The following is a 26,992-nucleotide window of genomic DNA, read 5'->3' as shown; positions in this document are numbered from 1 at the left end:
CCTGAACAAAAAAACATTGGTTTGTTAGCGAGGCTGTTGCCGAGTGCCCGTGGGGCTCCTGGCCCTCCGTGGAGCTCCGTGGAATTCCGATGTGCTCGCAGGCTGGGCAGGGTGCTGCCCTCAGCTCAGTGGGTGCTGCCACCTCCTTCCCCTCATAGGAAATCCTGTATTTGCAAGCCCACCAACCCCTCCTTGCCCTCAGTGCCAGCAGTGCCCATGCCAGGCTGTTGTAGCCCCTTGGTGTGCTGTGCCTTGTCAGGCAGACTGAGTGCACTGGGATGGACTGGAAAGAGACATGACCTGCAGGTGTATGGTTAGAGAATTAGATCCATCAATGTGTAACTGTGGCATATTCTTCGAAGTTCAAGTATTCCTGACATCCTCCTTCGTACTTCTTTCTCCCACTTGTTTTCTCCCTGTGCATCCCCCCGTGGTGCAGCAGCACCAGCAGCTTTCCCTCTGCCCCCCCAGCCCATGTCCCACGCCAGGACTGTGCTGTGAGGTTGTGCTATGCCAGCCCCTGCCCCACACCAGCCCCTGCCCCACACTGGCCTCACAAGCTGCTGAATAAACCCCCCTTCTCCCAGAGGTGGCAGAAGCCCAGGAACTCATGGAGGGCAGGGCCATGGTAGCCTGACCAAAGCTGCTGTGTAAATTTGGTGTGTAAAATTTGGGTGTAAAAGAGTTCAAACAATCCTGGAGATGTGTTTGGCCCCATCACCTTGCTCCAGGAGGCTCTGCTGCCACCACATAGATACTTCTCAGCACTGGAGTTAGCCACGATGGGTTTTGTGTATTTATTTTAAGCATATTAAAAGATTAGCTAGAATTGGATTTTTTTCCCCCCCAATATTTTAAGCTATTTCTAGCAGGGTGGAAGTTTTGCTTAACTGATACTTGATAGAAGATCTCCCCCCATGAGGTGCTTCTGTATCTCAGGCAGAGCCTCCCCTGAAGTTGTCTCTACAAGCAGTTGGGGTTTCACTGGCTGGCCTGCCTGGACATTCTGTCGGGGGAGTTTCCCCTCAGCCCGTAGTTCAGCAGTAGGTGACAACCAGGGCATTGCTCTTCAACTTCTGTTGAGCAGTGTGACAGGGTGATTCCTGCCTTCCTCTTCCCTGGTCCTGCTGCTGCAGCTGTGAGGGCACCAAAACAAACCCATGATCATTGTCTGGTCGTTAGTAAATCCCATCATTACTTCTGTGGGATCAGTATTTCTCCCTATAAAAGCTGCTCTGTGGATGTGCAGACTTCCTTTCAGCCATTGTTCTCCTGAAGTGTGTTGAGAGTGGATGGGTCCAGCTCCCAGTCCTGCTTTATTCCCAGTCCTTTCCTAGGTCACCTGGTGGAGCCGTGTGTGGCAGAAGACCCTCTCCCCCCACCAGTGAGGCTCAGAACCAGCCTTCACTGTATCAACTTGAAGCCCGAGCTCAGCTGTGTTTTGTTGCAATACGCATTTAAACCTCAGATTCTCTCAGAGTTTGAACATCAAACTGACACCAAATGTGGTTTGCAGATCTCCCTTTCTTTGCAGATACCTCTGTCTGAGCAGGCCGCTTCAACGACTTGCAGCTGTCACTCATCTTCTGTGCATTGTAGTATAGAGTGGACTGTGTATGGAAATAAGTTTAAAATGTTTACAACTTTTGTATATATTATATATATGAAAATATCTTTTGAGAGAACAACCTGTGCTGATGTATTTTCAGTGTCTGTGTACCAACTGCAACTTATTTTCAATAAAGAGTTAAAAACAAACAGAAAGGGCCTGGGGGAAAAAAAAAAAAAGGTGGTGACACTTTATTGAACCAGGTGAGCACAAGGAAGAAGGAAACTGCATCATCAGCCCTGGAGGAAACACCCAGCAGCCTCTGCCTGCTGGGAACTGCCACCAGAGCAATTGGGAGCAGAGGGAAGACTGAGGGTTCTCCTGCAGAGAACACGTATTTTGGTTCCCCTGGACTTGAGGAAGCAGAGGCAGGAAGGGCTGAGCACTGACAGGCCCTGGGCAGCTGCAGGCAGGAGGGGAGCACCTGCCCTGCTCCCCAGGAACACGAACTCATGCACTTCATGGACAGCCATGCAGGGATCCTCCCCCAGCCCCTGGGCTGAGCACAACATGCTCAGGTATTCCAACCAGTCTCAATTATTCAGAAAAGGAAACCAAAAGCATTTTGCAGCCTGGCAGCAAGCACAAAGGAGGGTAAGGAAAGGAGCAGCTCGTCAGCAACACTCTGAGCTCAACTTCCTGTAAATGATGCAGTGTTCTTTCACTAAAAATTACATAAATTAATTTCACTTCAAGGCCCTGCAGAGCAGCCCAGGCTGCTGCTGTTTGGACCTACCACCTGAAACAGCCAAGGCATGAGGAAGATGACAGTCCTGAAATCAAGTGATGTGAAGTGTGCTTTAGGGGGCTGGAAGGCCTTGGGGTCACCAGTGACCCTGCAGTGCTAGAAAAGGACTCTTTAAAGAACATGGCACAGCAAAGGTCAGAGGTGGCTGCAAATCTCATGTTCAACTCATTGCACAGACCAGTCCAGCTCTTCAAGTAGGAGGATGGATTCACATCTCAGACAGGAATTCTCTTTGCTCTAGAAGCAGCCCCATGGCTACAGCCACACAGCTGGGACAGCCACACAGCTGGGACAGCCACACACATGTCTGAGCAGCAGCTTTCCCCTCCCTGGGGAAGTACCCCTGGCTGCTGAGACCCCCTGGGCACAGAAACAGCACACACAAACCCAGAATATTCTTAGGGAAGCCAGTTTTGCTTCCATTCATTTCAGTGATTCACAATCTTCCCCCAGGCCCCCCAAAAAAGAAAGAAACCCCCCAAACCAGCTGCTTATTCCCCTCCTGTGTCCTCTGTCAGTCTGCAGATCAGAAAGCATTTCCTCAGTCACTGCAGGGTGCAGGAGCAGGGTGCCCCCTGCCTGCCCTGCCCACCCAGCCCCACTCCTCTCCAGCATTTGGGAAGCTCAGACTTTGGGTGTTAATTAGTCCAGTGACCCCTGGGCATTATGACCACCCCTGGGAGGACACTAACAATCACCCCACTACCCAACCCGCCCCACTCTACGCTGCCAAACCACATCCCAAAAAGTGCATATTCATAGAGAGAGACTTTTATTGGTCTTCAGAAAAGCTAACTGATGATTCTGCTGATTGCTTGGAGGGAAGGGAACTCCTCGTCCTCGATATGCAAAGCTTTATGGGTGACAATGTCCTGCTGGGTTAGCACTTGCTTACACGTGGGACAGATGCAGCAGTCGAGATCAGAGCTGGAGTCCATCTGCCAAACATTCTTTTTGTTCTTTTTGGGTTTGTTTGAGCTTTGTTTCTCTTTGATTCTGAAATCGTTGTGAGCAGAAAGCAGTTCCTGTTGCTTGACTGTGTCTGGCAGCAACACCAACAACTCGTTAAAGATCTTCTTGAAGTTCTCTCCCAGCAGCTCTCGGCAGCTCTTGTAGTACTGTGCTGCAGAAATCAGCCCCTGCAGGGCAAGGGGAATTGGAATAATGAGGAAAAAAAATACAGATGTAAAAATAATCTCACTGGGATTCATTTTCCCACAGAGGAAAGTTTGGGGGATTCAAAGACTCTTGCCCACTCACCTGCCTAAATTGCCCAGAATGAGTCTTAAATTTGTTGAACTTGGACTCATCACTTTGGAGGAATTCTTTAATGGATTGGATCAGCTGGATGTTCCTCTGCTGGAAGTTTTCAGGTATCAAGTAGGATCCGTGACAGGGTTTTGGCCTGTGTTGGAAAAGACCAGAAGTGACTCTGTCATTGTCCCATGTCACACCAAGATGCTGCTGGGTGTCTGTCCTGTGGCTGCTCTCCTTCATAGGTCACAGTCCCTCTCTCCCCCCAGCACACATGGAGTCACCACAGGCAGCACAGCTGTCCTGCTGGGGCAATGAAACATCCTGTGGGATTTACTGTATCAGATTCCAGATTTACCTGGACGGAGTATTTAAAATACCAGTTTAACACACCTGCCTGGCCATTTTGCAACCAAGGTTCACTGAAAAGATGTGAGCAGCCAAGCCCACATCACGAACGAAACCAAATGATTAATTCAGACATCTATATTAAACTTAGATAAATTTTCCCCTCCCCTTTTCCTGTAAACTCCTCTCTCCAGCCCAGAAGGGCCCCAACCAGAGAGCAGCTACTGAGAAGGTCAGAGCAATGAAAGCATTTAGGGGTCACCAAGGAAACCAGGCTTCAGCACCTTGCTTCTGGGACTCAGACTCAATGGAAAGATTATGTTCAAGCTGCTGATTTCCAAACAAAACTAGGAAAGACCAAAGGCTGAGCCACCACACAGGTTTTCACTTCTTCAGGCTTGCAATCATCCAACACTTGTGCTTTCTTTTGCACAACTCTCCTGAGATCAGGCCAAGATGGGCACAGGACTCCCCAGGGGAATCACTACAGGGTTGGCCTCTGCAGCAGCACCTGCTTTGCAATGATCTCCTCAGAGCATTTCCCATGTCCTGTGAAGCCCACATGACACAACTGAGATGTGATGTGCAAAGTACTCCAACCCAAGGACTTTTACTTACTCTTTCAAAGATGTAGTGACAGGTTCAGAGAGATTGGTGGATGGAATAACAGCAAAACCTGGAGGGGGTTTACTAACAGGCACCGACAGTCCCGGAGGCGGAGGAGGACTCTTTAATAGCACCACAGTGTTAAAGCCTAAATGGAGGCAGAGAATGGGCAGGAGGTCAGAGCATAGATCTGTGGCACGCACACACCACCCTCTAAAATTAACACCAGTGCTCTGATGTACTCTCCAGAAGCACTAAGGAGGAGGAGTCAAGCAGTGCAGGCATCACTAGATGGGAAAAAAATTAACAATGGTTGCCTGAACAGTCAGGTCAAGAACCACTTTGGAGAGGCTGATGTTCCTCTACAGAGAAAGCACTTTAACTGTTAATTTACTTTTTCAATAGAAAGTAATTAAAAAAACAACAACCTCAAACTCAGGCTGGAAAACCAGTTTCAGGTTATTAAAGCAAACAGAATTCACTCCAGAGGTCACAGCAGCACCAGGCATCGCGTGTTCTGGCACACTCCACCAAGCAGTGTCTGCAGAGCAGCACAGAACAAACCAGCTCTGCAAGCACCTCCTGATGTGATTCCCCTTTCATTAAAACCCCTGGAAGTCATGTTTGTTGCCACGTTACCCCAGTTTCACAGGATTCTGGGCCTGCTAAAAGCAAGGGCATTAAATCTGCAAACACAGAACAAAAGCAACCAAGCGCCAAGTGACAAGTATCAGCAGGTCATGGCCAGAGAGATTCCCTGTGCCCTCAGGAGCTTCAAACCAGATCTAAAGCACAAAAGCACAGGTCTGTCTCAGGCACAGCACAGGTCTGTGCCAGCCATGACTCAGCAGAAAAGCAGTGACAGGTTAAGACCAGCTGCTCAGCTATGAGCCACCCTGGAGAGCAGCTGCATGGAGCAGAGGCATCCCAACACTGCCACCGCTTCCAGTGGCTTCCACAGAGGACTTCCAAGCCCAACCATGTCGCCCTGTCTTTTCTAACCTCAAAGCCTAACCCAGTGCACAGGGACAGAACTGCTCCCCCCACCACAGCCAGGAGGAGCAGTTTACACACCTCAGTCACACCAGCCATGCCCTGCAGCGCTTACCTGGTGGCGGGGGCATCCGAGCCGATCCTGAGCTCCCAAGGGCTGGGAAGTCTTCCTGAGGTAAAGGGCATTTGTTAGTCACTGTGGGCTTTTTAAGGCCAGGGGGCTCTTTGGGTGTGCTGCAGATGGCTGAGGGCTTTTCTGAGTGGCCATTGGTGACAGCTGTGGCTCTGTCAGGGGCATGAAGAGAAGAGGACACGTTTGGTGTCTGCTCTGCTTCTGGCAGCTTGTCCGTCGATGACCTGGGTAACAGTGTCTCCTGGGGCAGGTGTGGGGAGGATGGTCTCTGCTTCTCAACCCCCATCTTCTTTTTCTTGCCCACTTTTGTAAAAGTTTGTGAGGTAGAAGCTGCCAGCAAGGACGACACATCGAACATGGTTGGTGTGCTTCTGATCTCCTGGGTTGTCAAGCCACTACCGTCTTCATCATCTGAATGAGAGAGTTTATTGCTCTTCTTACTCCCCTTGGAGCTGTTCAAGGATGATTTTTTGGCCATCTGGTGGACACAGGGACTGCTAATGGCTTTGACCACATTTTTACTGGAACCATTGTTCCACGCAGATGTGATGTTAGTCACTGTTTTATTGTTTGGCCTCATCTTGGACACCAGAGCTGGAAAATCCTCCTCCTGGAAAGCTGTTTTCTTTGCAGTCACCGTGTATGTCAAAGCCATCCCAGAAGAGATAGTGGGTGCTGCAGAGGAGGACAAACTTGGGAAATCTTCTTCCTTCAGCTTAACTGCTGCTAGCTGGGCAGAGCTATGAGGAAGGAAAAGGACACTCCATGACAATGGTGCTGCCAGGGGAGAACAACCCCAGCCAGCAGGACCAGCTCCATGCCTGGCTGTGGCCTTCAGACTGTCAGGGTGGGGTGACTGAGCTCACAAATGGGGTGCAAAGGCACCCAAGGCTGGTCACCTGGAGTGAGGCTCCTCACAGAGGCCACACTCACCTCACTGTGCTATCAGCACCATCTAGGTGCCCCTCACTTGACCAGAGCTGCACATACAGCCCCATCTAAGCTGCCACATCCTGCACAGACACCACCACGTGCAGCTCCTTCAAAACAAGCTACTGAGTTAAAAATGGCTGGAATGGAGAATATCAGCATTTCCCCTGAAACTGCACCAGAAGCTCAAGCAACGAACTGAAGTGACAACCAACACGGGTGGTGCAGGTGACCAGCAGCTCGGAGGGGCCAGGGCAGAGGGAAGCACTTGTGGATCAAGTGACCTGTAAAATTATTCTCTCCAGAAATGCAGAACATAAGGAAGTTCCTACACCTGCTTCCCCATGGCTACAGCCCTGCAGACACTCACCCTTGTAGAGGTCCTGCTGCTGAACCAATGGCTGGGAAATCATCTTGGCTTAAAACTCCATTAGCAGCTGCTTCTTTTGGACCACGGACAAAAAGAGCAGAGAGATGTTTTTAATTCAGACCCATTCATTTCAGAGTGGAAGCTCTCAATGACCATGACAGCAGCTTTAGCAAGTCTTATTCTCAGCAGCAGATGATGTCACAAACCATGACATTCCGAAAGGATAATTTTAATCCCTGCATCTCTATTTCCTTCTATTCCTGCACCCCCCGGTGTCACCCTGTGCTGGCTACTGCATGCAGGGAATTCATGAACACGAGCAAAACATTGGTTGAGAAGCACTTTGTGTTTATTGGCCCAAACTGGATGTGGATCCAAACAATTAAAGGTTTTCACCAGTTATGAACCTTTACTGAAAACAACTTGTTCTCAAACAAGGGGCACTCGGCTCCAGCATCACAAGGAACCAGTTCCTGCACGAGAGCAGGACCTGGCACCCCACTTGGGTGGAACATCCCAAAGATGTTAACTGCACTGGGTATTTCTCCCCAGCTCCATTTCAGGAATAACCTGCTGCAGGAACCTTGCCCACTTGGACACATGTCCCTGCAATCCCATGGTGATGGATGAAGGTTCTGCACAGCTGCATCCACACCCACCAGCTCGTGAGGACAATGCTCGGTGATCCCTACATCTGCCAGGCTGCTCTCCAGACCCACAGCACATTCCACACTGACCTGTCACCTCACTGGAAGGTTTTGGCACACGTTTGGAGCTGAGCACCTCAGAATCCCTCAGGTCCTCCTTCCTCCCTCTGCTGCTGCTGTCCTCTTTGTCTTCCACCCGTTTTCTCTCCTCCTGCCGTTTGGCTGCCACCGACGCCCTGACGGCTGCTGCCACGTCTCGGTCTTCTTCCTCCCTGCAGGACAAGGTGGGTTTCCTTGGTCAAACAGCCCGGATAACGCAGCAGCTCTGCCTCACTCCAGCTCTCACCTCTCCCATCTCAGCTCCAGTGACTGTCCCTGATCCTGCACTGCCACCTGCTGAGACACCTACAACAAACCCACCGCTGCAGTGCTGGTGAGACAGGCAACATTTCCCCCTGGATCTGCAAGTTCTACATGTGGCAGTAACAACCCAGGCCAGAAGAAACTGGGCTGAACTGGGAGAGACAGTACCAAGGATGCATGGGGACACCTGTCTCTCCTGTTCAAACATATGAAGTCAGACTTGTGGGCCACAGCAGTTCTTGGGAACATGGTTTGTCATGAACCCTCAACACATGCACGATCCACATGCGACACCAACATGTCCGTGTTCAGAGATGGACTTTATCCCCCAGTGCAATCAGCAGTCATGAACCAGCTGACTGTCCAGCCAGAAAAGGAAGACAAATAGATGTGCAGTATGTATACAGTGCTCAGGCCTGGTGTGGATGGAGAGACACATAAATGCAGAATTTTGTGTCAATACTTAACCCTCTTCTTTTTCCAAAGCACTCAGCCTGGCCAGACAGAGATCTGTTAGTCAATGAGAAGCATGGTCCTTAGAACAGCAACTTCATCTTTACCCAGACCAAAGAGCCCATCAAACCTGCAAACACTTGCCACTCGCTTCAGAAAATCCTATTTAGAAGCCTTAGCATAGAAACAGTTGCTGAAATTGGTTTGGGATTCAGAGTATTTAACCCACAAGTTGAAGATGACAGTGTTTGCTTCCTGGGTCAAACTCCAGAGAGCTGAAACTTCACACAAAACACTTTGACTTTGCCCAAGCCTGCAGTCAGCAGGACTGACAGCCAGTTCTGCTCCCATGGACTCCCTCTGGAGGCTTCCAAGTTTTGTACCCACCTCCCACCTGCTGGCCCACCAGAACACCAGCAACTGGTAAGTAAAAAAACAACACTAAGCAGCAACAGAAATGCACAAGATGCTGTACCACTCACCTCTTGTATCTCCAGCTGCCTCTTCTGTTTTGCTGACCTCCTCGGCCGCCCAGTCTGCCTGACCTCCCCTGCCTGTTGTACCGGTCAACTTCTTCATAGTCCTCTCCACCTATGACACCTGAGCAGGAAGGATGGTTCATCACCCTCAGAGTTACTTCTCTAACCTGAACAAGCTGAAAATACACTAGTACAAACAAATCTATCTCCATTTCTTCCCAATGATTAAGTAGTCTATATAACCTTCAGCATTGCTACATTAATATATTTTGCAGTATCTGGACCCCATGTACCTGTGATGCGAGTTTTGAGTAATTTTGGTTTTATGGAGGGATCTTCCAATATAGACATTGGAATAATCTCCCAAGGGAAGTGGTGGATTCCCCTCCATTGAACAGTTTTAACACGCAGCTTGATAGGGTGCTGGGCCTTCTCAATCAAACTAGATTATTACCTAGAAAGGTTGGACAAGATGATCCTTGAGGTCCCTTCCAACCTGGCATTCTGTGATTCTATCCACAGCTCCACAGAGAAGAGGAGTTCATAGGCATGTAGATCTCTGCACTTCTACGTGGATATGCTACTCTGGTTTCTGGCTCCATGTTCATCACTACTCTGTATTAACTGTCACGTAAGTCATTCATGTCATTAGAAACCGGAGAAAGAACTCAGTTTTTTTCCTAAAACTGTGTTATCATCATTAAAATCACCCACGGGGGAAAAAATTGTCAGACAATTTAGGTAGGGAAAGACCTCTGGACTCTTTATAGTGAGGGTGACAGGCTGCCCAGGGAGGCTGTGAGCACTCAAAACAAGGCCACCCCTGAAACAACACCTGGTTGCCCAGAGCCCTGTTGGTCAAATTCTGGTCATCAAGGACAAACCCGAGAACCTCTCAGGGGTCCTGCCCCGGAACTTTTCTCGGTTCAGGACTTCTCCCTGGCTTAGGGAGATGAACCCAGATGCTGTCCCCCTGTGCCCAGCAGGCTCACCCTCGCGGCGGGGGTGCCGGGGGGTGTAGCTGAACTGCAGGTCGATGTGGCGGTTCTGGCGGGCCTCGGCGCGGCTGCGGCTGTGGCAGGCGCTGCGGTGCGCCTTGTAGTCGATCTCGGTGCGGAAGGCGTGGGTGAACTGCTCCGTGCTGCACCGGCCCTCCTCGCACAGGAAGTGCTGCTCCCGGAAGTGCTCCCGCAGGTACTCGTAGTCGCTGCAAGAGGAGGCAGCCTGAGACAAAGCCTTCCCCAGGGATCCGGCCTTCCCGCCGGGTTCGCGGCGGGAACGGCTGCTCTGACACGGTGAAGACTATCCCAAGTGGCTGGTTCAGTCTTTAGTGTGAGGGGGGTGAGACCCTGGCCCAGGCTGCCCAGGGAAGCTGTGGCTGCCCCATCCCTGGCAGTGTTGAAGGGCAGGTTGGATGGGGCTTGGAGCAGCCTGGAATGGTGGGAGGTGTCCCTGCCCATGCAGGGGGTTGGATCTAGATGAGCTTTAAGGTTCCTCTAAGCCAAACCATTCCATGTTTCTTATCCCCAGGCAAGCTTTCCAGCTGAAACCACCCATGTACAGTCAAAGACCTTCAAGCCTGACCCCAGGTGTTCGACTGAACCCGCTGCTGCCCCTCAGCACACCCAGCTGCACACCAGGCACGTGCTGCACACACAGAAATTCGGAGCATTAGAGGTCACACACACACCAGACAGAGCTGCTGTCACGCTGCAAAATGTAACTTCTAATGCTTCTCACCAATGAAGAAAACTTTAAAACCTGATCTAGGCAGAAAGTGATGACCTTGCCTATTGGTCTGAGACTGCAGCCAACCTGCTGACATCCTTGCCCTCTGTCTTCAAGTGCTGCTTTCCCCAAAATGCAAAGCAACTTGTCCTCAAAATTGAAGCTACAGAAAGAGGAATAAACTGCTTGTACAAACCTGTAGTATTCCTGAGCACCATCAGAGTCACAGAAGTGACAGAAATAATGATCCCGTCGCAGATGTTTCAGTAACTCATCGTTGTCCAGGTAACGCTCGTCACAGAACTTGCAGAGGGGGTGGCCACGGTGGGAGGTGTCATCTGGGTCCCCGTGGATGCGGTGACGGGCCAGGTCCTTGCGGGAATACCACTTCCGCTCGTAGGTGAAGATCTGAGGGAATACGTGTGTGGTTCTTCATGTGAAACAAGAACAACATGGAAGCAGCTCTGCTCTGGAGCCAGGCTGGGAGAGCTGGGGTGTTCAGCCTAGAGAAGAGAAGGCTCCAGGGAGACCGTAGAGCACCTTCCAGTGCCTGAAGGGGCTCCAGGAAAGCTGGGGAGGGGCTTGGGACAAGGGCAGGGAGGGATGGGGCAAGGGACGATGGCTTTAAACTGGCAGAGGGGAAATTTAGGTGAGACATTAGGAGGAAATTCTTCACTATGAGGGTGGTGAGACCCTGGCCCAGGTTGCCCAGAGAAGCTGTGGCTGCCCCATCCCTGGCAGTGTTGAAGGGCAGGTTGGATGGGGCTGGGAGCAGCCTGGGGTGGTGGGAGGTGTCCCCTGGTGGGAGGTGTCCCCTGCCCATGCAGGGGGTTGGATCTAGACAATCTATAAAGGTCCATCCCACCCAAACCATTCAGGATCCTATGAATAAGCCAGGTTGTGCACAACTTGATCACTGGTAGGGGTGGGGGTTTTGCTTCAGAAAGATGCAACGTGACAGCCAACCCCTACGATTTTCAGTGAATAGGAAAAAAAAAGAATCCAAGTGAAAGGTCCAACTTCAACCTAACTTGCATTTCACTCTGTTTAACACTGGAAACAGATCTCATCCACCTGTCTCCCTTTCACATTGTTTTACACTTTTTGTGTAGCAACATAATGCAAAAAAACCTTTAAATTATAACGTCTGGTGGGGAAAAAAAGCAGAGGAAACAAACACACACAAAAAACCCTGTGCCATGAGTTCTGAAACTATGTGCCCATGCATTCAGTTCTCTCCCACAACAACAAGGAATGCTGACAACTACCAGGCACAGGGGTTAGCAGGCCTAGAACCCATTGAGCAGTACTTTGTTCAACGTGTACTTCAGGAATACAAGTCCCACTCTGGCCCCAGGGAAAGGTGGAGCTCTGGCTTTCCAACTCAAGAAGCACCAACTGACTGACATAACACCAGCCCTTTGAGGTGAAATTTGGGTGGGATTGAAAAAAAAAAAAAACAACCCAAGAGAAAAGGATGATGATGGGGTTGGTTAGATGAGGAGTTTTAAGACTGAATTCACCTGACCATTCCAGACATGGACAACTCAGGTTCCCAGTAACTGTTCATCTTTAGCAGGTTGTGAAACACATTTTAAACCAGCTCCTGGTCATGTTCTATGTGTGTACATCACACACAGCTGAGCTCCACAGGAGGCAACACTGAGTCCCACTGTCCAGTAAGTCAACAAGATATAGGAAATTTCCTCCGAGCAAACAAACAAGGTCATGAAATCTAATTATATTTCATTAAACCAGCAAGATGGATTCCCATCCTGCACATGATCCAGCTGAAAATGCTACACTGACTCTGACCTGAGGAATAAATCCATGCCTCCATGATTTATTCTCCTGCCTGAACCAGCACCAAATATTTTCTTAAGTTACAGTTTTAGCTCCTAAAGTCATTACAAGTCTTTGTGGTCATCAAACCCCTCCTGTTACAGTTGTAACCAAGTCTGCCTACGACTCAGGATTAACCTCCTATCAGACAGTTTGGGGTGGGATTGACACACATTGTGGCAGAGGAGTGAACATTAGAAGGTTATTAATATGGTTGGATTTAATTTAAAATATAACCCACTGAGAACCTTCAGGCCTTCTTCATTAATCGGTTTATAGAAGAAGAAAGACTTAAAGCAAAGCAACTGGCCTCACTGCAGGCAGAGAGAGGAAGCTTTAAACAATAAATTGATGGTATTCAGCCACCCCTTCCTCCCACCTCTCCGCGGACTCCTGCAGGTCACACCGGGAAGCACAGGCCGAGCTCACCTTCAAGTGTTTGACACAGAGTTTGCAACAGAAGAGCTCGTGCTGCTTCCTCATGTGCTGCTCCAGGTCTGCAAAGGTGTTGAAGGGCTTCGCATCCGGACACAAGGGGCACTCGTGCTGCAGCAGCTTCCTAAGGGACAAGAAGAATTTCCTAGAAATGGTCCAACTCCCTCTCCTCAGCCTGACCCCTTTACTGAATCCCAACATTCCCCCAAGGGCAGAGGCTGCATTTCACAGCTCCCCCAGCACCTGGTGAGGAGCTGAGGGTCCTGCTTGTCCCAGGAATACAGATTGCTCAGAGCCCCATCAAGCCTGACCTTGAATGTCTCCAGGGATGGGGCCCTGTTCCAGTGACCCACCACCCTCATAGTAAAGAACGTTTTCCTAATGTCCAACCTAAATCTACCCCAGTGATCAGGTCTTCTCCAGCCTTCTCATAGGCCCCTTTCAGGTACTGGAAGGTCACTGTAAGGTCCCCCCCGGACTCTTCTACAGGCTGAACAGCCCCAAATCCCTCAGCCTGTCTTCATCAGAGAGGTGCTTCAGCTCTCTGACCATCTTCATTGCCCTCCTCTGTTTTGACCAGCCCCAGTGCAGCCCAGCAATAAACACAATGATAGCAATGGTTCGGTCCTTCCCACTGCAGCCACCCAAGAGCCTTTCAGCACATTTGCTGTCACTGAAGCAGCAACTTCTCCTGACAGAGCAAGGGAATCCAAGGCTCTGGCCTTGAAGAGCTGCTCCCTGTGCCAGCTGTGTCCCTGAGTACTGGCCCCAGCCAGCCTGTCACCTGCCACAATCACTGCTCCCACAAGCACTTCCTGCCACGTCCCACAGATAAGGAGGTGCTGCTCTGGGGACCTGGTGCAGAAGGACTCCACACTCACCTGTACAGGGCGTAAACTTCTCCATCCGTAAAATAGATGTCGTATTTCTTCTCATGCTGCAGCTGGTGCAGTGCTACTGCTGAGAAGGACGTCAGTTTCCTCCCAAAAACAACCTGCAGGGACATCAAGGCAGCACCACCCTCAGGGAGAGCTCCCGGGCAGCCCTGCGACCTGAGACAAACCCCCCAGCACAGACCTGGCCTGGGAGGGAACTCGCCCTGGCCTGGAGCTCAGACAGGACTTGCAGAGGACACAAGTCACTGCCCCAGAACTGCCCGTAAAGCCACCACGACTGCTCCTGGTCAACGCCAGCTCAGAGGAAGAGAGATTCCGCTGGCCTGCTCTTTGGATTTTGAACTAGATTAGGAAACTCTTTTATGGTCTGTTTTACTGACACGGCTGTGCTGGGAGTCAGTATCTCCAACCAGTTCACCCCCCTTTAGCCAGTGCCTCTCAAGAGCCTGGCTCTCAGCTCCCCCCCATCTCCTGGCAGGGGATCCCACAGGAAGAAGGGACATCCCCCCCCATGTCCCACTGGGAAACCACCGCTTTTTCTTTCCTTAACCACCAGGAGAGCAAGAAACAAAGTTACCTCACTTCCCAAATGATTTGCACCACACCCCCCTCCCGGGGGACGGTGCCAGCCCCCAGCTGTCCCCCAGCAGCCTGGGTCTACAGCCTCGATACAAACACCAATGTGTACAGCGCCCAGAGCCTCAGCCTTGTCCATCCCTCTGCCCCTCCTGGGGTGAAACACCCAGGAACAACTCCTTTGTGTCGGGCTTTGGGGCAGGGGGGAGGGTTTAAAGCCTTCTTTATAGTGTGGCTACTTCTAAGCCAACCAAAAGGAAAACTACAACCATTGGCTGAAACACCGAGCTGAATCCAAGCTGAAGTTTGTGGGATAAATGACAACTGTCAAAATCCAATTATTTTAAAATAATTTGTTCCAGTTAAGTTCTACTGATACTTCTTGGGTTTTAGGAGCGAGGAACGGATTGCTGGAAAGCAGATTTTATGCCCAGAGTCCAAGACAATTCCCTGCAGCAGCTCCTGAAACAATCTCACACATGTACATAACGAACACATGGAGGGATCCCTGATCCAGGCAGGGCTGGCTTCCAGGTGGACAGGGAATCCTTCCTCCCCTCACTGCACAGTGATGCACCTCTGCAAGCACATGTTACCAGAACAAGAATATCCTGCTTCTCCTCCACCTCATCCTGCACTGCCACTCTCCCCCACAGCTCCATCTCCCTGGGACACGGAGCAGCTGGGATCCGGAACTGCCGGGCTTGTCTGTGCTAATTCCACACATTAAGCAAATTAAGAGACCCAATTTTAGGTCCTACCTATAGGCTCAGCTCATCCAGTGGCAGCTTGGATGTGATTTATGCCCCCAAAAATATTGTTTTCCTCGGGGCCGATGGGTGAACAGAGAGGACAGGATACCAGGAACACTTAAGGATACACCATGGAAGCACAGCCATGAAAAATGACCTCTTAGACAAATCTAATAAAAGGGTAATTTTAAAGTGTTCATAAATGAGGGGAAAGATGGATCAAAGTTCAGGCCACACAATACAACAATTTCACAACATGGAAAAGCTCTCGAGATGAAAAGCTCCCCTGTGTTTGAGGATGAAGAGCAACATCCCAGTTTGCTGCTCCCCAGGGGAGGAGCAGGGATTAAATGACTTCCATGGTCACAGAGGCTCCTCCTGTGCCAGTGAGCTCAGTCCAAAAAAACACAGCGACCTTTCTGGCCTTCACAAAACCTTCGGATCTGCAGCACAAAGCCTCAAACCTTCAGCCCCTCCAACCACTTAACTGCAGAGCAGCCCAAGCCAACAGCTGGGTCGCAAGGAGAGGGGTGGGGAAACTCCCTTCGCCAAGGGACAAGCCCCTCCCCTGATCCATTCTTTTTCTTTCATTTCCTAAACCATCTGGGTGTATCTCTTCCAGTCCTGGATTCCTCTCAGTGTTTCTTTCATGGCATCAGCAGCCGTGAGGAAAACAGGAACCTATCAGAAAAATTAAAACTGAGGGGGAATTACTTTTTCAACCCCCACCCAAGAGAGGGCTCAGGCAAACGGGCTGGAACGCCAGGCATGAGCAAGCCCTGAAAGAATACGAAGTATGTTGTACCCGCAGCTTAAAATCAACTCCGAAATTCATCAGAGTGACGGAGTCACCTGAGATCACGTCACACATCTCTGGGGAGCAACTCTGGGCGGTTTAAAGATTAGATATTCCCTGTAAATTCCTTTTTTTCCTTCGTATTTGGTTTCCGACAGGCCTCCCGGCTCCCACGAGCGGCAGAGGAGGCGGCCCACAGCCCCGGAGCGCTCCCGGCTGGGGGACATTTCCACCCCGCCCCGCAGATTCCCCGAGCGGCTCCGCTGCCCAACTCCTGCCCCGGCCCCGGCCCCGGCCCCGGCCCCGGCCCCGCTCCCCCGGGCGGCGGCCCCGGCCTCACCTGGCCCAGCTCCTCCCGGCAGACCGCGCAGTACCGCACCCCGCACAGCGCCCGCATCCGCACGGAGCAGCGGTAGCAGATGGGGTGGTCGCAGCGCCCCAGCGCCACCACCTCCAGCTCCCCGCAGCACAGCACGCAGGCCCCGTCCGCCGGCCCCGCCGCGCCGGAGGCCGAGGCGGCCATGGCGGCGCCGACCCGCCGCGGCCTAGGCCCCGCACCGCCTAGCAACCGCCCGCACCATCGAGAGGCGGCCTAGAGCGCCGCCCGGCTTCCGACCATAGAGACCCGCCCCTGCCGCGGATCCCCGGCCCCACAACCGCCAGGCTCCGCCTAGAGCGGCCCGCGCCCTCCCCGCCCACCCTCCCCGCGTCCTCCACCGCGCCACCATCGAGTCGCAGCCCAGAGCGCCCACCGCGCCGCCCCGACCATAGAGAAGCGCTGTCCGGAGCGTCTCCCCGCGCGGGCCCGTCTGGCGCCGCCTCTCGCCGGGCCCCGCGCGGGGCGGCCCGCGGCGCCGTCACCTCCGCGGGACCCCCGGGGCCGCCGTCTGCGGCGGGGGGACCCCCGGGCCCCGGCAGCAGCCCGGGCCGGCGGGAGCAGCGGAACCCAACCCCGGGAGGCCTGGGCAGCCCCGCTGAGGGGCAGCGCGGCGCTGGGCCTGCCCTGGGCCGCCACCCGCCTGGTGTCCCGGGAGCTCGGCGGCCTCGCAGCCGTGCGGGGGCAGGACGGGGCTTTATCTGGGCCTTCTCGGGGCAAACGGCACCACCACCCCCCCGCCCCGCACCTGCGGCTCTGCCCGGTGACCTCGCTTTGTACCGCGGGCAGCTCGTCCCCGGTGTGACCTGGGTGCGCTCGGGAAAAAGAACCGGATCAAACGTGGGCCGGAGGGTTTCGCCTCCAGCAGAAGGTCCCGGCGCCCGGCCGGGCTGGGGCCCGCTCGTGGGGAGCGGCGAGTCCGTCAGGAACGCGCGTGGGAGCTCCCGGGAGCTGCCGCAGGGAACTCGAGCTCGTCACCCGCTGGCTGGGCTTTGGGAAACAGGCGTGTGGTCCCGCACCCGCTCTGGGGGCTGTTTCTTGTATGGGAAAGGCCCGCGTGGGGCTGGGGCTGGAGCTTGGGAATTGCAGCTCCTCGAACAGGAGAGGGTGCTCCAGGAGCGCGGGGAGCAGCTCGGCAGCCGTGTGCGCGTGGCAGCCGAGGGGAGGCACGAAAGCTGCTCTGGGGACAGCACAGAGGAGGAGGCAGAAGGAGTTTTTCCAAGCTGAGTTTCTCACACCTTGTTTTATCCCGGATCCCTGCTAGGAGACCAGTGTTGGGCCACTTTCCTTCCCCTGTGTGAAAAATCAGAGCTGGTTCCTGGCAGACACGGAAGTTCTGCTGCTGGACCCACCCAAAACGCCTCAAGAAGTCCCCAGATCGTGGCATGAGGAGCTTGTTCTGCCACATCACGCTGTGTGGCAGCAGGTGAGCAGCACGTCACTCTGCTTAGCAAACATTCCTGGAGTCCTGTGCCCTGAGTCACAGCTGCTGCCTGTCCCAGCACTGACAGGATGGCCCTGGTTTCCCCGGGTGTCTCCCGTGACCTGCAGAGCTGGTGTTAGAGGATGATGAAGGAATGATCCCAGAACTCAGCATGCCCCAGTGGAGCAGGTCAGTCCTGGGGTTCCTCACTGACTCAGTGCAGTAACCCTTAAGAATTAAACACAAACTACATTTTCTAGGAAGGGAAATGGAGCTGAAACCACCTTCAATTCCACATTGAAATGTACAGTGAATTCCTGGGATCTCCTGTGCATCCTGGCTAGCTGGAAGTTTGGATGAGCAGCATCTCTGCCATTCAGATTTGCTGTCTTTTCACCAAATTCCTTGTCATTTGAGTTAAAAGATGCTCTTCCTTTGCTTTGATGCATAAATTATTATTTTTGGGACCAAGGAGGGTATCAAACATAGCAAGTTCATTAAAATGTATCACGATGCTTTCTGGTCCAATGCCATTTAACTCCATCTGTGCAGTCACTGATAAAGTGATAAGTTTGATAAGTATTTTGGAACACTGATTAACCAAGTGTTTTAACATTCTGGGCCATTACAACAGGTAATATTTACTTTCTCCTAAAGAGACCCATTTATCACACTTCAAAGTGGAGCAGATAATACCCATCTTTCTGCTCATCAACATTAAAGTGTGTTTGGGAGGGGATGTATGAAATAATTAGGAATGACTGAGGATGTTGGCTGTAATTGCTCCAGGAAATGTTCTACCCCCCCCCCCCCCTCCCCCTCCGAATTAATGATACTGTTGAAAATGTTTTTGTGTCCAAACTGCATCACACCGTTTTGGAGAGCAATTAGCACGAAATGAGCTGGAGGCTGGTGGCAGTAATGGGCTGTCTTGAGTGTCACTCGGCTGTGAAATTACACAAGTGCCCCAGCGCCAGGGTGACAAACATCCCGGCATCAGGAGCCTGAACAGGGACATTACTCATCACAAGGAATGTGGTGACCCAGCCAGGGGGCAGGGGCAGAGTTTGTTCCTGGCAGATTCCGGGGATGGGTGCAGGAGCTGGTCAGTGGCATCAGTGCCTGCAGGTCCAGGAGCATCCAGGACCTGATCCTGCAAGTCCTGTTGGTGCCAGGGTGGTTTTCCCACCCGCAGCCTGTGTGATATTCCCGATGGAAGGAAGCATTGCTGGCTCTTCTCCAGGGTGCTGCAGCGGTGGTGCTGGCAGCTCATCAGCTGAGGCGTTTTCTTGGATAAGATTTCCTCTAATGAGTGTCTGGAGGGAGCCCCAGGAAGCTGCAGGGGGAGCTGCTCCCAGGCAGGTTTCTCACGCTCACCCAGTCCTGTTTTAAACTAGAATCAAAGCATCATGGAATGGTTTGGGTTGGAATTAACCTTAGAGATTAACTTGCTCCAACCCCCTGCATGGGCAGGGACACCTCCCACCAGCCCAGGCTGCTCCAAGCCCCATCCAACCTGCCCTTCAACACTGCCAGGGATGGGGCAACCACAGCTTCCCTGGGCAGCCTGGGCCAGGGTCTCACCACCCTCACAGCAAAGAATTTCTTCCTAATATCTCATCTGAATCTCCCATCTTTCAGCTTGAAATCGCTCCCCTTCATCCCATCCCTCCCTGCCCTTATCCCAAATTCCTCCCCAGCTTTCCTGGAGCCCCTTCAAGCACTGGAAGCTGCTCTAAGGTCTCCCTGGAGCCTTCTCTTCTCCAGGCTGAAGACCCCAACTCTCCCGGCCTGTCTCCAGAGCAGAGACCCAGAAGGTTTGTTTGGAACAGGGAACACAGGAGGTTTTCAGTCCTTCCCATGTGGCTGGGAGGCCAATCCAGCCCTCTCCTCAGCAAAGCTCAGGTTTCCCTGACTCCTGCCCCTCGTCTCCCTCCATGGGACACCAGAGAGCAGCTCCCAGCAGCTCTGCCCTGTCCTGCCAATGCAGCTGTGGCATGGCTCTTCCAGCTGTGTGCCACAGCTGCCCCAGGTGTAAACTGCCAATACACCCCCCTGGGTGGCATCTTGGTGCCATCTCACCCGAGACTCCTGCTCCCTGCAGCTCCTCACCTCCCACCCACAGAACGAGGAATTGCTAAGAAAAAAAAAAAAAAACACACCAAAAAAACCCCCAATGTCCAAACTTTTCTCCTCTTTTCAACTCATCAGCGTTCAGGAAACCCGTCCTGCCCCTGGCTGTGAGTCAGGGGTTTGGAGTCGTGGATGCAAAGAGGTTTTTCTCCTCCTCTTCCAGTGGATTGAATCATCCTCTGCTGCTGGCTGCAGGATGCTGGTTGATTTCTCCAGTGATTGCAAATGGAGGCTGGATCTGAGTGCCAAGTGTGACCCCAGACCAGAAAGAGATGTTGTCATATATAATTAACGGGGCTGCAGCTTGTACTGTAAATATCTCCTTGGTTCCTCGTCCCGTGTTTGTCAGGCAGGGGCTGTTTTCTTCCCAGGACAAAAGGTCAATATGGGTGCCAGAGAGTTCATTTCCATCTTTACTCGCTAAATATCATCAGAAGAAAAAGGCTCTTTTCAAGTCATTTAACCAGCAATAAATTGGAAATAATTGATAACTCTGCAGATGAGCACAACAAATCCATTTTACGCAGAAGAGCAACAGATCAAATATTTATAGTTCAGCACTAAGATGCTGTTGAAGTGTAGAGCGAAAGGGTATGCCTGGGATGGGTTTCATCTTCACAGCTTGAGGTGGATGCAGCTCATTTGCAGACAAGATACTCAGTCCATAATAGTGAAATTTACTTTCATTTGACAAAGTTCCTGTTAAAAGTGGTAATTTTCTCAGGGCTTCTTATTATTCTTTTTCTTTAATAACCCTCTCTTCCCAGCTGTGGCCTCACACAGGTACCTCCTTTGAGGGCAGGTTTAAATTTGCAGCCCTGACCATCACAGAATCACAGAATGGTTGGGTTTGGAAGGGACCTCTGGAGGTCATTGAGTCCAACCCCCCTGCCAGAGCAGGACCAAATCTATAGCAGGTCACATCCAGACAGGTCTTGAAAGTCTCCAAAGAGAGAGACTCCGCAGTGTCTTTGGGCAGCCTGTTCAGTGCTCTTTCACCCTCTCAGTAGAGAAGTTCTGCCTCATGTTGATGTGGAACTTGCTGTGCTCAAGTTTGAATCCATTGCCCCTTGTCCTGTCACAGGGCACAAATGAAAAGATGTTGTCCCCTCCTTCTTGACACCCAGCCCTCATAGATTTGTACACATTAATTAGATCCCCTCTCATCATCCAGAGTCAGACCGTCCAGAACCTTGAGAGACCAGACTTCATTTGTCTAAGGTTGGAGATGGTGTTTTGGTAAGATCAGTGCTGGTTACCCCAGGCACACCCTCGGACACCTCCCTCCCACCCTCTCACTGGGTGCAGTCAAACCAGTTTGTGCCATTTCAGACTGGGCAGGGGGCAGGGCTTTCACCCCGCAAGGTTTGGGATCAAACACACCCACAGCCCCCATTCTTTTCCTGCATCTAAGAAACATCCCAGCCTGTGATTAGAAGTCACACTAGTCATTCACATTTGTGTTTTTACCTAAACCATGTTTTTCTGTTTCAAAGTCCAGCTGCAGAGAGACACACACACCTCAGCCCCCTGACCTGGCGCTTGGCACGATGCACAACATCAGATTTCATGAGGGGATTTTCCTCCCAGCTCTTTCTTTGTGAAAAAAGGTGGTTTGGTCACACAAGCCTGTCTGCAAAGCAGCGATTCCTTAAGAGGGGGAGGGTGAACAGAGAGGGGCAGGATCCTGAAGGTCTAAAGACAGACGGATGCTGGGAAGCAGAGCTGTATTTTAAGGCATCCAGAAACCTGAGTCTGGTGATAAGGGTTTTCTTTAGCAGCAGCTTGTTGGAGGAGGAGAGCAGGGTAAGTGCAGCTAACAGAAAATATAGTAGCTAGATGGGAACTGAGAGGAGCTGGGGGGGAAAGGAGCAGCGTGAGGCTTTCAGGGGGAAGCGCCAACGTGTGAATTCCCAGAACAGGATGAGAACCTGGAGAGAGCTCGATGTTCAAGTACCATTACGGGAGCTCACGTCAGTGGGCAGAGACAAGAGCTGCCTCACTGTTCCTGCCTCGGGGAGCAGAGCTCCTGGTGGGCACAGCAGAGGGGCCATGGGGCAGGGCTGGGGCCTGGGGAGCATCCGTGGAGCTGAGCTGTGACCAAACCTCAGCCAGGCTTGATCCAGTCCAGCCCAGTGCCCGGCTGGGCAAACAGCTGCTGGGCAGGGGGTGCTCTTCCAACCACAAGGTGTGTTTTCATCCCCACATCTATACTCAGCAATCCTAAGGCTCAGCAAGCTGGGGAGGGCAGGCAGCAATAAGGGATACTTCAGGAATGCAGCTGGCAGCTTGTCTCTCCCCACTTGGTGCCCTGTCACCCTGGCCACTTCACTCTGATTAATGTGTTTATTTTTTTTTGTTTCTACATTTTAGGAAGGGTCCATCTCCCACTGACAGGGACTGCAGAAGGAGCAGTGAGGATTGCACGTGGTCAGTGTGGGATGTTGGGCTGATTTTTGTAGCATTGTGCTCCTTGCAACACCGTTGTAACATGTTCAGTGCTGGTTGTGGTGCTGTGGTTGCAGGGCTGCTCATCTGCCTCCTTTGGGTACCTCAGAGGGGTTTGCAAGTGCAACTCTTAACCCAGTGTTCATGCCAAACAATACATACTCCACCTGTGCAGATCTGCTTGAAAACAAATTTTGTTGGCATCTACATGTCTTGGAGCTCTCTACTCCAATTATCTCACGTGTGTATAATTGTGTGTACTAATTAAATTTCAAGAAAATAGGAGAGCACTTAGGGGTTGGGTGAAGAGGTCTCAGAGCTGTCAAAGAAAAGATTAATCTCACAACTCTTTTTTCCTTACAGTAAACATCAGATCAGAGCCAAATGTACTCCATCCTTCTCACATCAGGGTATTAACTCCTCTTTGTTATAGTAAATTACTTCCAGGAGAAAGACTGAATCACGGGCTGGAGGGGGCTGAGGAATCTGCTGCCATGAGAGGCAGCCTCTGATGGCATCTTTTTTCCCTGCTCTTCTACCTGCATTTCAGATGTTTGTCTTGTCTGCTTCCTCACTGCTGTTCTAAGGCCGTTCTCTCATGCCACATCCCCATGATTTTGCCATCCTGACTCTGATGGTTGCACATCATGTCCAAGTCGCTCTAGGATGATGGTGCTTCCACCCTTGGGATGTTTAGTGACTCTCTTAACAACTGCAACTTTTGGAGGCAAAACAGGCAGCAGAGGGGCAGGATGGCTGGGCAGTGCGATGAGCCCGGGCAGCCCCACCAGAGTTGGGTTCTCAAGGTGATGAGTCACGTCAGAATGAAGGATCCTGCCCATAGCCCATCAGATGATGGATAACTTCAATAAACTCCACCAATTAATGGAGTTTGGTGGGTCGTGCAGAGGATCTGGCTCTGCACCTTGGGTCAGGCGTGGTCTCCAGCCGGTGATTCAGTTATTCCCTCCCTGTACATCAACTTTAAGCAGAAATAATTCCACTGACTCAGGGCAGTGCTGTGGGGCTTCATCAGGGTCTATAAAGGGCTTTAAAATCCTAAATAATCGATGCCCTGAGATTCCTGGTGAGCAGTGAGCAGGCTGGGAGCTCAGCTGCAGAACATAGTGACCAAACCAGTTCATTTGGCTCCGAGCTCCATGGAACTGTGCAAAAGTATCCTGAGTCTGTGTGTTCTGGTTTTTTTAACTGAGTGCTAATGGATCCATTGTTTCATGTAAAGGTTTCTGCCACTCTTGTTAGGTCGTGTGTGACATTTACAGTACTCTTTGTTCCATTAGCAAAGTAATTTGAGATAGTTTATTATCCTTTGGAGACTTGAGTCCTTGCTGTTTAACTTCCATGTGACTGGACCCTGGAAAAAAACCTCTTCAAATAATACATGAGCCTAAAAATAGTGAGGAATTAGTAGAATTTTGGGAGTAAATGAGTTAATTAAGTGCACTTTTAATGAGAAGGGTTGCAACATTAGGCAAAACCACTTATTGTTTCCTCTTTCTCTTCAGAGCCACCAAAATATGCAGCAGCTTGAGCGTGGAGCTGAGGTGTGTCTTGCCTCACAGTTTGAAATTGTAATTTGTTTGTATCAGCTACAGCTCCTTTATTTCAGAGGAACAAAGAAATAGCATTTAACCAGCTTGTTCTGAATCACTGGTGAAAGGAGTCGCTCTGTAATCTGAATGTATTACCCCAGGACACACTATACATGCAAGAAAATGGCAAAATTTGTTATTCCTGGGAGTATCTGCCTGGGGGGCTGTCACTGCAGTCCCCAGAGGACCCAGCCTGCTTGGGTCCTGCTCCTGAAGAGGTTGATCCCTGCTTCTGAGGAAGATACACTCATTTCCATCCAGGGGAAGAGCTCAGTGGTGGGTTGGGTGTTGGGAAGCAGCAGGGTTTGCTGAGCCACATGTGTGGGGATATTTTTTTCTTGCCATTAAGACGTTGCTCACTCTGGGTTGAAGTGATGCAAGAGGCAGCAGGGATGTGGATCCGGGAAAGGGGTTGGAGGGTGAATGGCAGGAACTTGGCAGAGGTGAGTGGCAGGGCCCAGACCTCCGGGGCAGCCAGGCAGGGGATTTCTCCCCTTCACCTTTCAGATGGGATCTTCAGTGCCAGGTAACTCATGCTCAGCTTTGAACCTTATCTGAAAGACAACGTGCAGCAGCACCAGGCTCTGCACCAGCTGGGGGTGGTAGGGGATGGGCAGCAAAGCCCCTTCATGCTGCAGCCTCAGATCTCAGCTCCTGTGCCATTTCTTATGCCTCCAGCTGGTTTCACCCCCAGGCAGCCTCTTTTGTCTGTGCTGTGCCCGTCCCTCCGAGGCAAACCTGCACCCTGTGTAGGAAGGCAGAGCTGGGCAGAGTCTCCAGGTGAAGGACCTCAGTGCAGGAGACTGTGTTTTGGCTGGACCTGCCATTCGCTTGTGAGGTCCTTGACTCACTTGGACTCCCTGGGCCCTCAGTTTCCCAGCCCACACCCCAGGATGCTCCCCATGAAGAGCCCGTGTGTGTTTGCAGGGTGCTGCAGGGCCAGAGGAGGGGGCAGACTGCCTGAGGCTCCTCCTGCAAAATGGTGTTGCTACCATCCTCTCATCATACTCCCACAGAGAGATGCTGGAGAGACCAAGTGGGTAAGAAGTGTCATGTCTAGAACGAGTGTTAATGGCGGGGTGTGCAGAGCCCCCACCACAGGGCTGGCCTCTGCAATTGCTTTGTTTTCGTGCTCGGCTGGGTTTCTAACCTCCCAATAAACACCAGAGTCATTATAATAAAAATGTGGAAAATGCTATCATTAAACCACACCGGTTTATTTTTCAAGTGCCTCTTTCTGGGACATCAAATTCATTTAGATCATTCTCAAAAGCCACAAATCCTGCCTGGGTTCAGTAATGTGTGTGGTGGGAGGCAAGAGCACAACAGGCATTAAATGGGGGAGGGAGCCAGGGCTGTGGGAGGGCTCGGCTGGGTTTGCTGCAGGGCTTTGGGACGTGCTGCCTCTGGCTGCTCACTCCCCTCAACCCCCAGTTTTTCAGCCTGAACCCCCAGTTTGTGCTCCACTACCTCAGCTTAGTGCTGTGGTGATGGCTGGTCCAGTGGAGAAGAGGGAGATACATCCCAGAGAACCTCAGTGTCCAGCAGGATGGGGAGCTGCAGCATCTGCAGCCTCCTCCTTGGCAACTGGGACCCTTCCAATAGCAGAGTGACAAAAAGATTATTTTTGTTCCAAAATAAAAGAAAAAGACCTTAAATCAGAGCCATGTGATTAGATCCCATTGCCCTTCACCTCTGCAAATGTGGAAGGACAACACTAAGGGTTTGTCCAAGCACCGGGGCAGTGGAGCAAAGTCTTGGCTCAGTGTCCATGTAGTTGGTAAACGTGGTGCTGGAGCTAATAATTGTGTCTATTAAGTGAAAATGTAAAAGTGGGAGTTTTAAAAGGGCTGGAGAGCAGCTGGACTCTGCTCGGGTGAACCCAAGCACCTGGAGCTTACAGAAGTGACCCAAGAGGCTGAAATCTTAATCCCATGGGAATATGTAGGAAACTCTTCACCAGAGAGGGCAGTGATAAGACAAGGGGTAATGGTTTTAAACTGAAAAGGGGGAGATTTAGGTTAGACATCACTAGTAATTTCTTCAGCATGAGGGTGGGAAGGTGCTGGCCCAGGTTGCCCAGAGAAGCTGTGGCTGCCCCATCCCTGGAATGTTCAAGCCCAGGTTGGATGGGGCTTGGAGCAACCTGGTCTGGTGGGAGGTGTCCCTGCCCCTGCAGGGGGGTTGGAACCTAGTGATCTTTAAGGTCCCTTCCAACCCAAACCAGTCTATAATTTTGTAGAAAACTTCCATAGGAACCAGGATGTATTCAAAAGCTTTCCATCTACCATGAAGAACCAGGATTTTGTTCCTCTGGGGGAGTTCCTGGCACGAAGACCCCCTCAGAGCAGCATGGTGCCATGTGTCCCTGTGGGGTTTGTGGGAGCGTGGGCTTCTGCGAGGAGAATGAGAAGCCTAAAATTGTGCTTTAGCTGCTTAGAGTATAAATAGAAGGCAAAAATGCTTGTCAGCTGTTTCCTTTGAAAGATATTTTCAGATACTTGGGAGAGGCACCATGCTCTCTGCTCGAGATCCAGAGCTTGGCTGAGTCAGCCTGGAGGATCTCAGTGCCTTGCAGAGACACCAGGCAGCTGAGAGCAGGATCATTCCATGCACTGGGAGGAAGGAGTTCAGCTCAGTCCCCGCAGAGTTTATCAACCTGACAAGTTCTTCAAGTTCTGCCAAAAATACACAGACAACTCGAGGTGTATCTCTAGGAATGAAGAAATCTTCCACTCCTGGGTGGCAAGGTTGAGCCCAAAGTTGGTGCATTGCTGCAGGGAAACAGAAGGTGCTCCGGGCTGCAGGGGGATGCTCAAGGATGCTCAAGGATGCTCAGGGCTGCGGGGAGATGCTCAGGGCAGCAAAGGGGATGCTCAAGGATGGGGGAGATGCTCGGGGCCATGGGGAGGATGCCGGCGTCGCGGGAGGAGAGCGGGGAGGACGCTGGAAGCGGCGGATAGGAGGTGCGGGGGGCCGGGGGCTGCCGGGGCGGAGCCGCGGGGGCCCCTCCCGACGGCGGGCGGTATAAACCGGCGGGG

The 26,992-nt window shown here is 51.8% G+C and overlaps 2 protein-coding genes across 3 annotated transcripts; one reads left to right on the top strand and one right to left on the bottom strand.

The window, feature by feature from the left end:
- Positions 1-3,112: 3,112 nt before the first annotated feature.
- On the bottom strand, positions 3,113-16,582 carry ZNF598 (zinc finger protein 598, E3 ubiquitin ligase). Of its 2 annotated transcripts, none has more exons than XM_051631726.1 (12): positions 16,299-16,582; positions 13,820-13,932; positions 12,933-13,062; positions 10,858-11,069; positions 9,926-10,140; positions 8,937-9,054; positions 7,729-7,910; positions 6,992-7,064; positions 5,674-6,431; positions 4,578-4,713; positions 3,618-3,762; positions 3,113-3,496 (listed from the first exon to the last, which is right to left on the bottom strand). In XM_051631726.1, exons 1-12 carry the CDS (start codon positions 16,479-16,481, stop codon positions 3,149-3,151), a joined length of 2,613 nt encoding a protein of 870 aa, XP_051487686.1. In that variant the 5' UTR covers positions 16,482-16,582; the 3' UTR covers positions 3,113-3,148. The 2 variants fall into 2 exon arrangements, with proteins under 2 accessions (XP_051487686.1, XP_051487687.1); XM_051631727.1 differs by having other exon boundaries at positions 6,992-7,061.
- On the top strand, positions 16,480-20,762 carry LOC127390617 (basic proline-rich protein-like). The gene is made up of 4 exons (XM_051632443.1): positions 16,480-16,507; positions 16,633-17,144; positions 17,599-17,760; positions 20,054-20,762. Exons 1-4 carry the CDS (start codon positions 16,480-16,482, stop codon positions 20,180-20,182), a joined length of 831 nt encoding a protein of 276 aa, XP_051488403.1. The 3' UTR covers positions 20,183-20,762.
- Positions 20,763-26,992: the final 6,230 nt, after the last annotated feature.

The sequence above is a fragment of the Apus apus genome, chromosome 14, assembly GCF_020740795.1.
Source record: "Apus apus isolate bApuApu2 chromosome 14, bApuApu2.pri.cur, whole genome shotgun sequence".
Taxonomy (NCBI): domain Eukaryota; kingdom Metazoa; phylum Chordata; class Aves; order Apodiformes; family Apodidae; genus Apus; species Apus apus.
The sequence above is the reverse complement of the archived record's forward strand: the minus strand, read 5'-3'. Positions and strand labels throughout refer to the sequence as shown.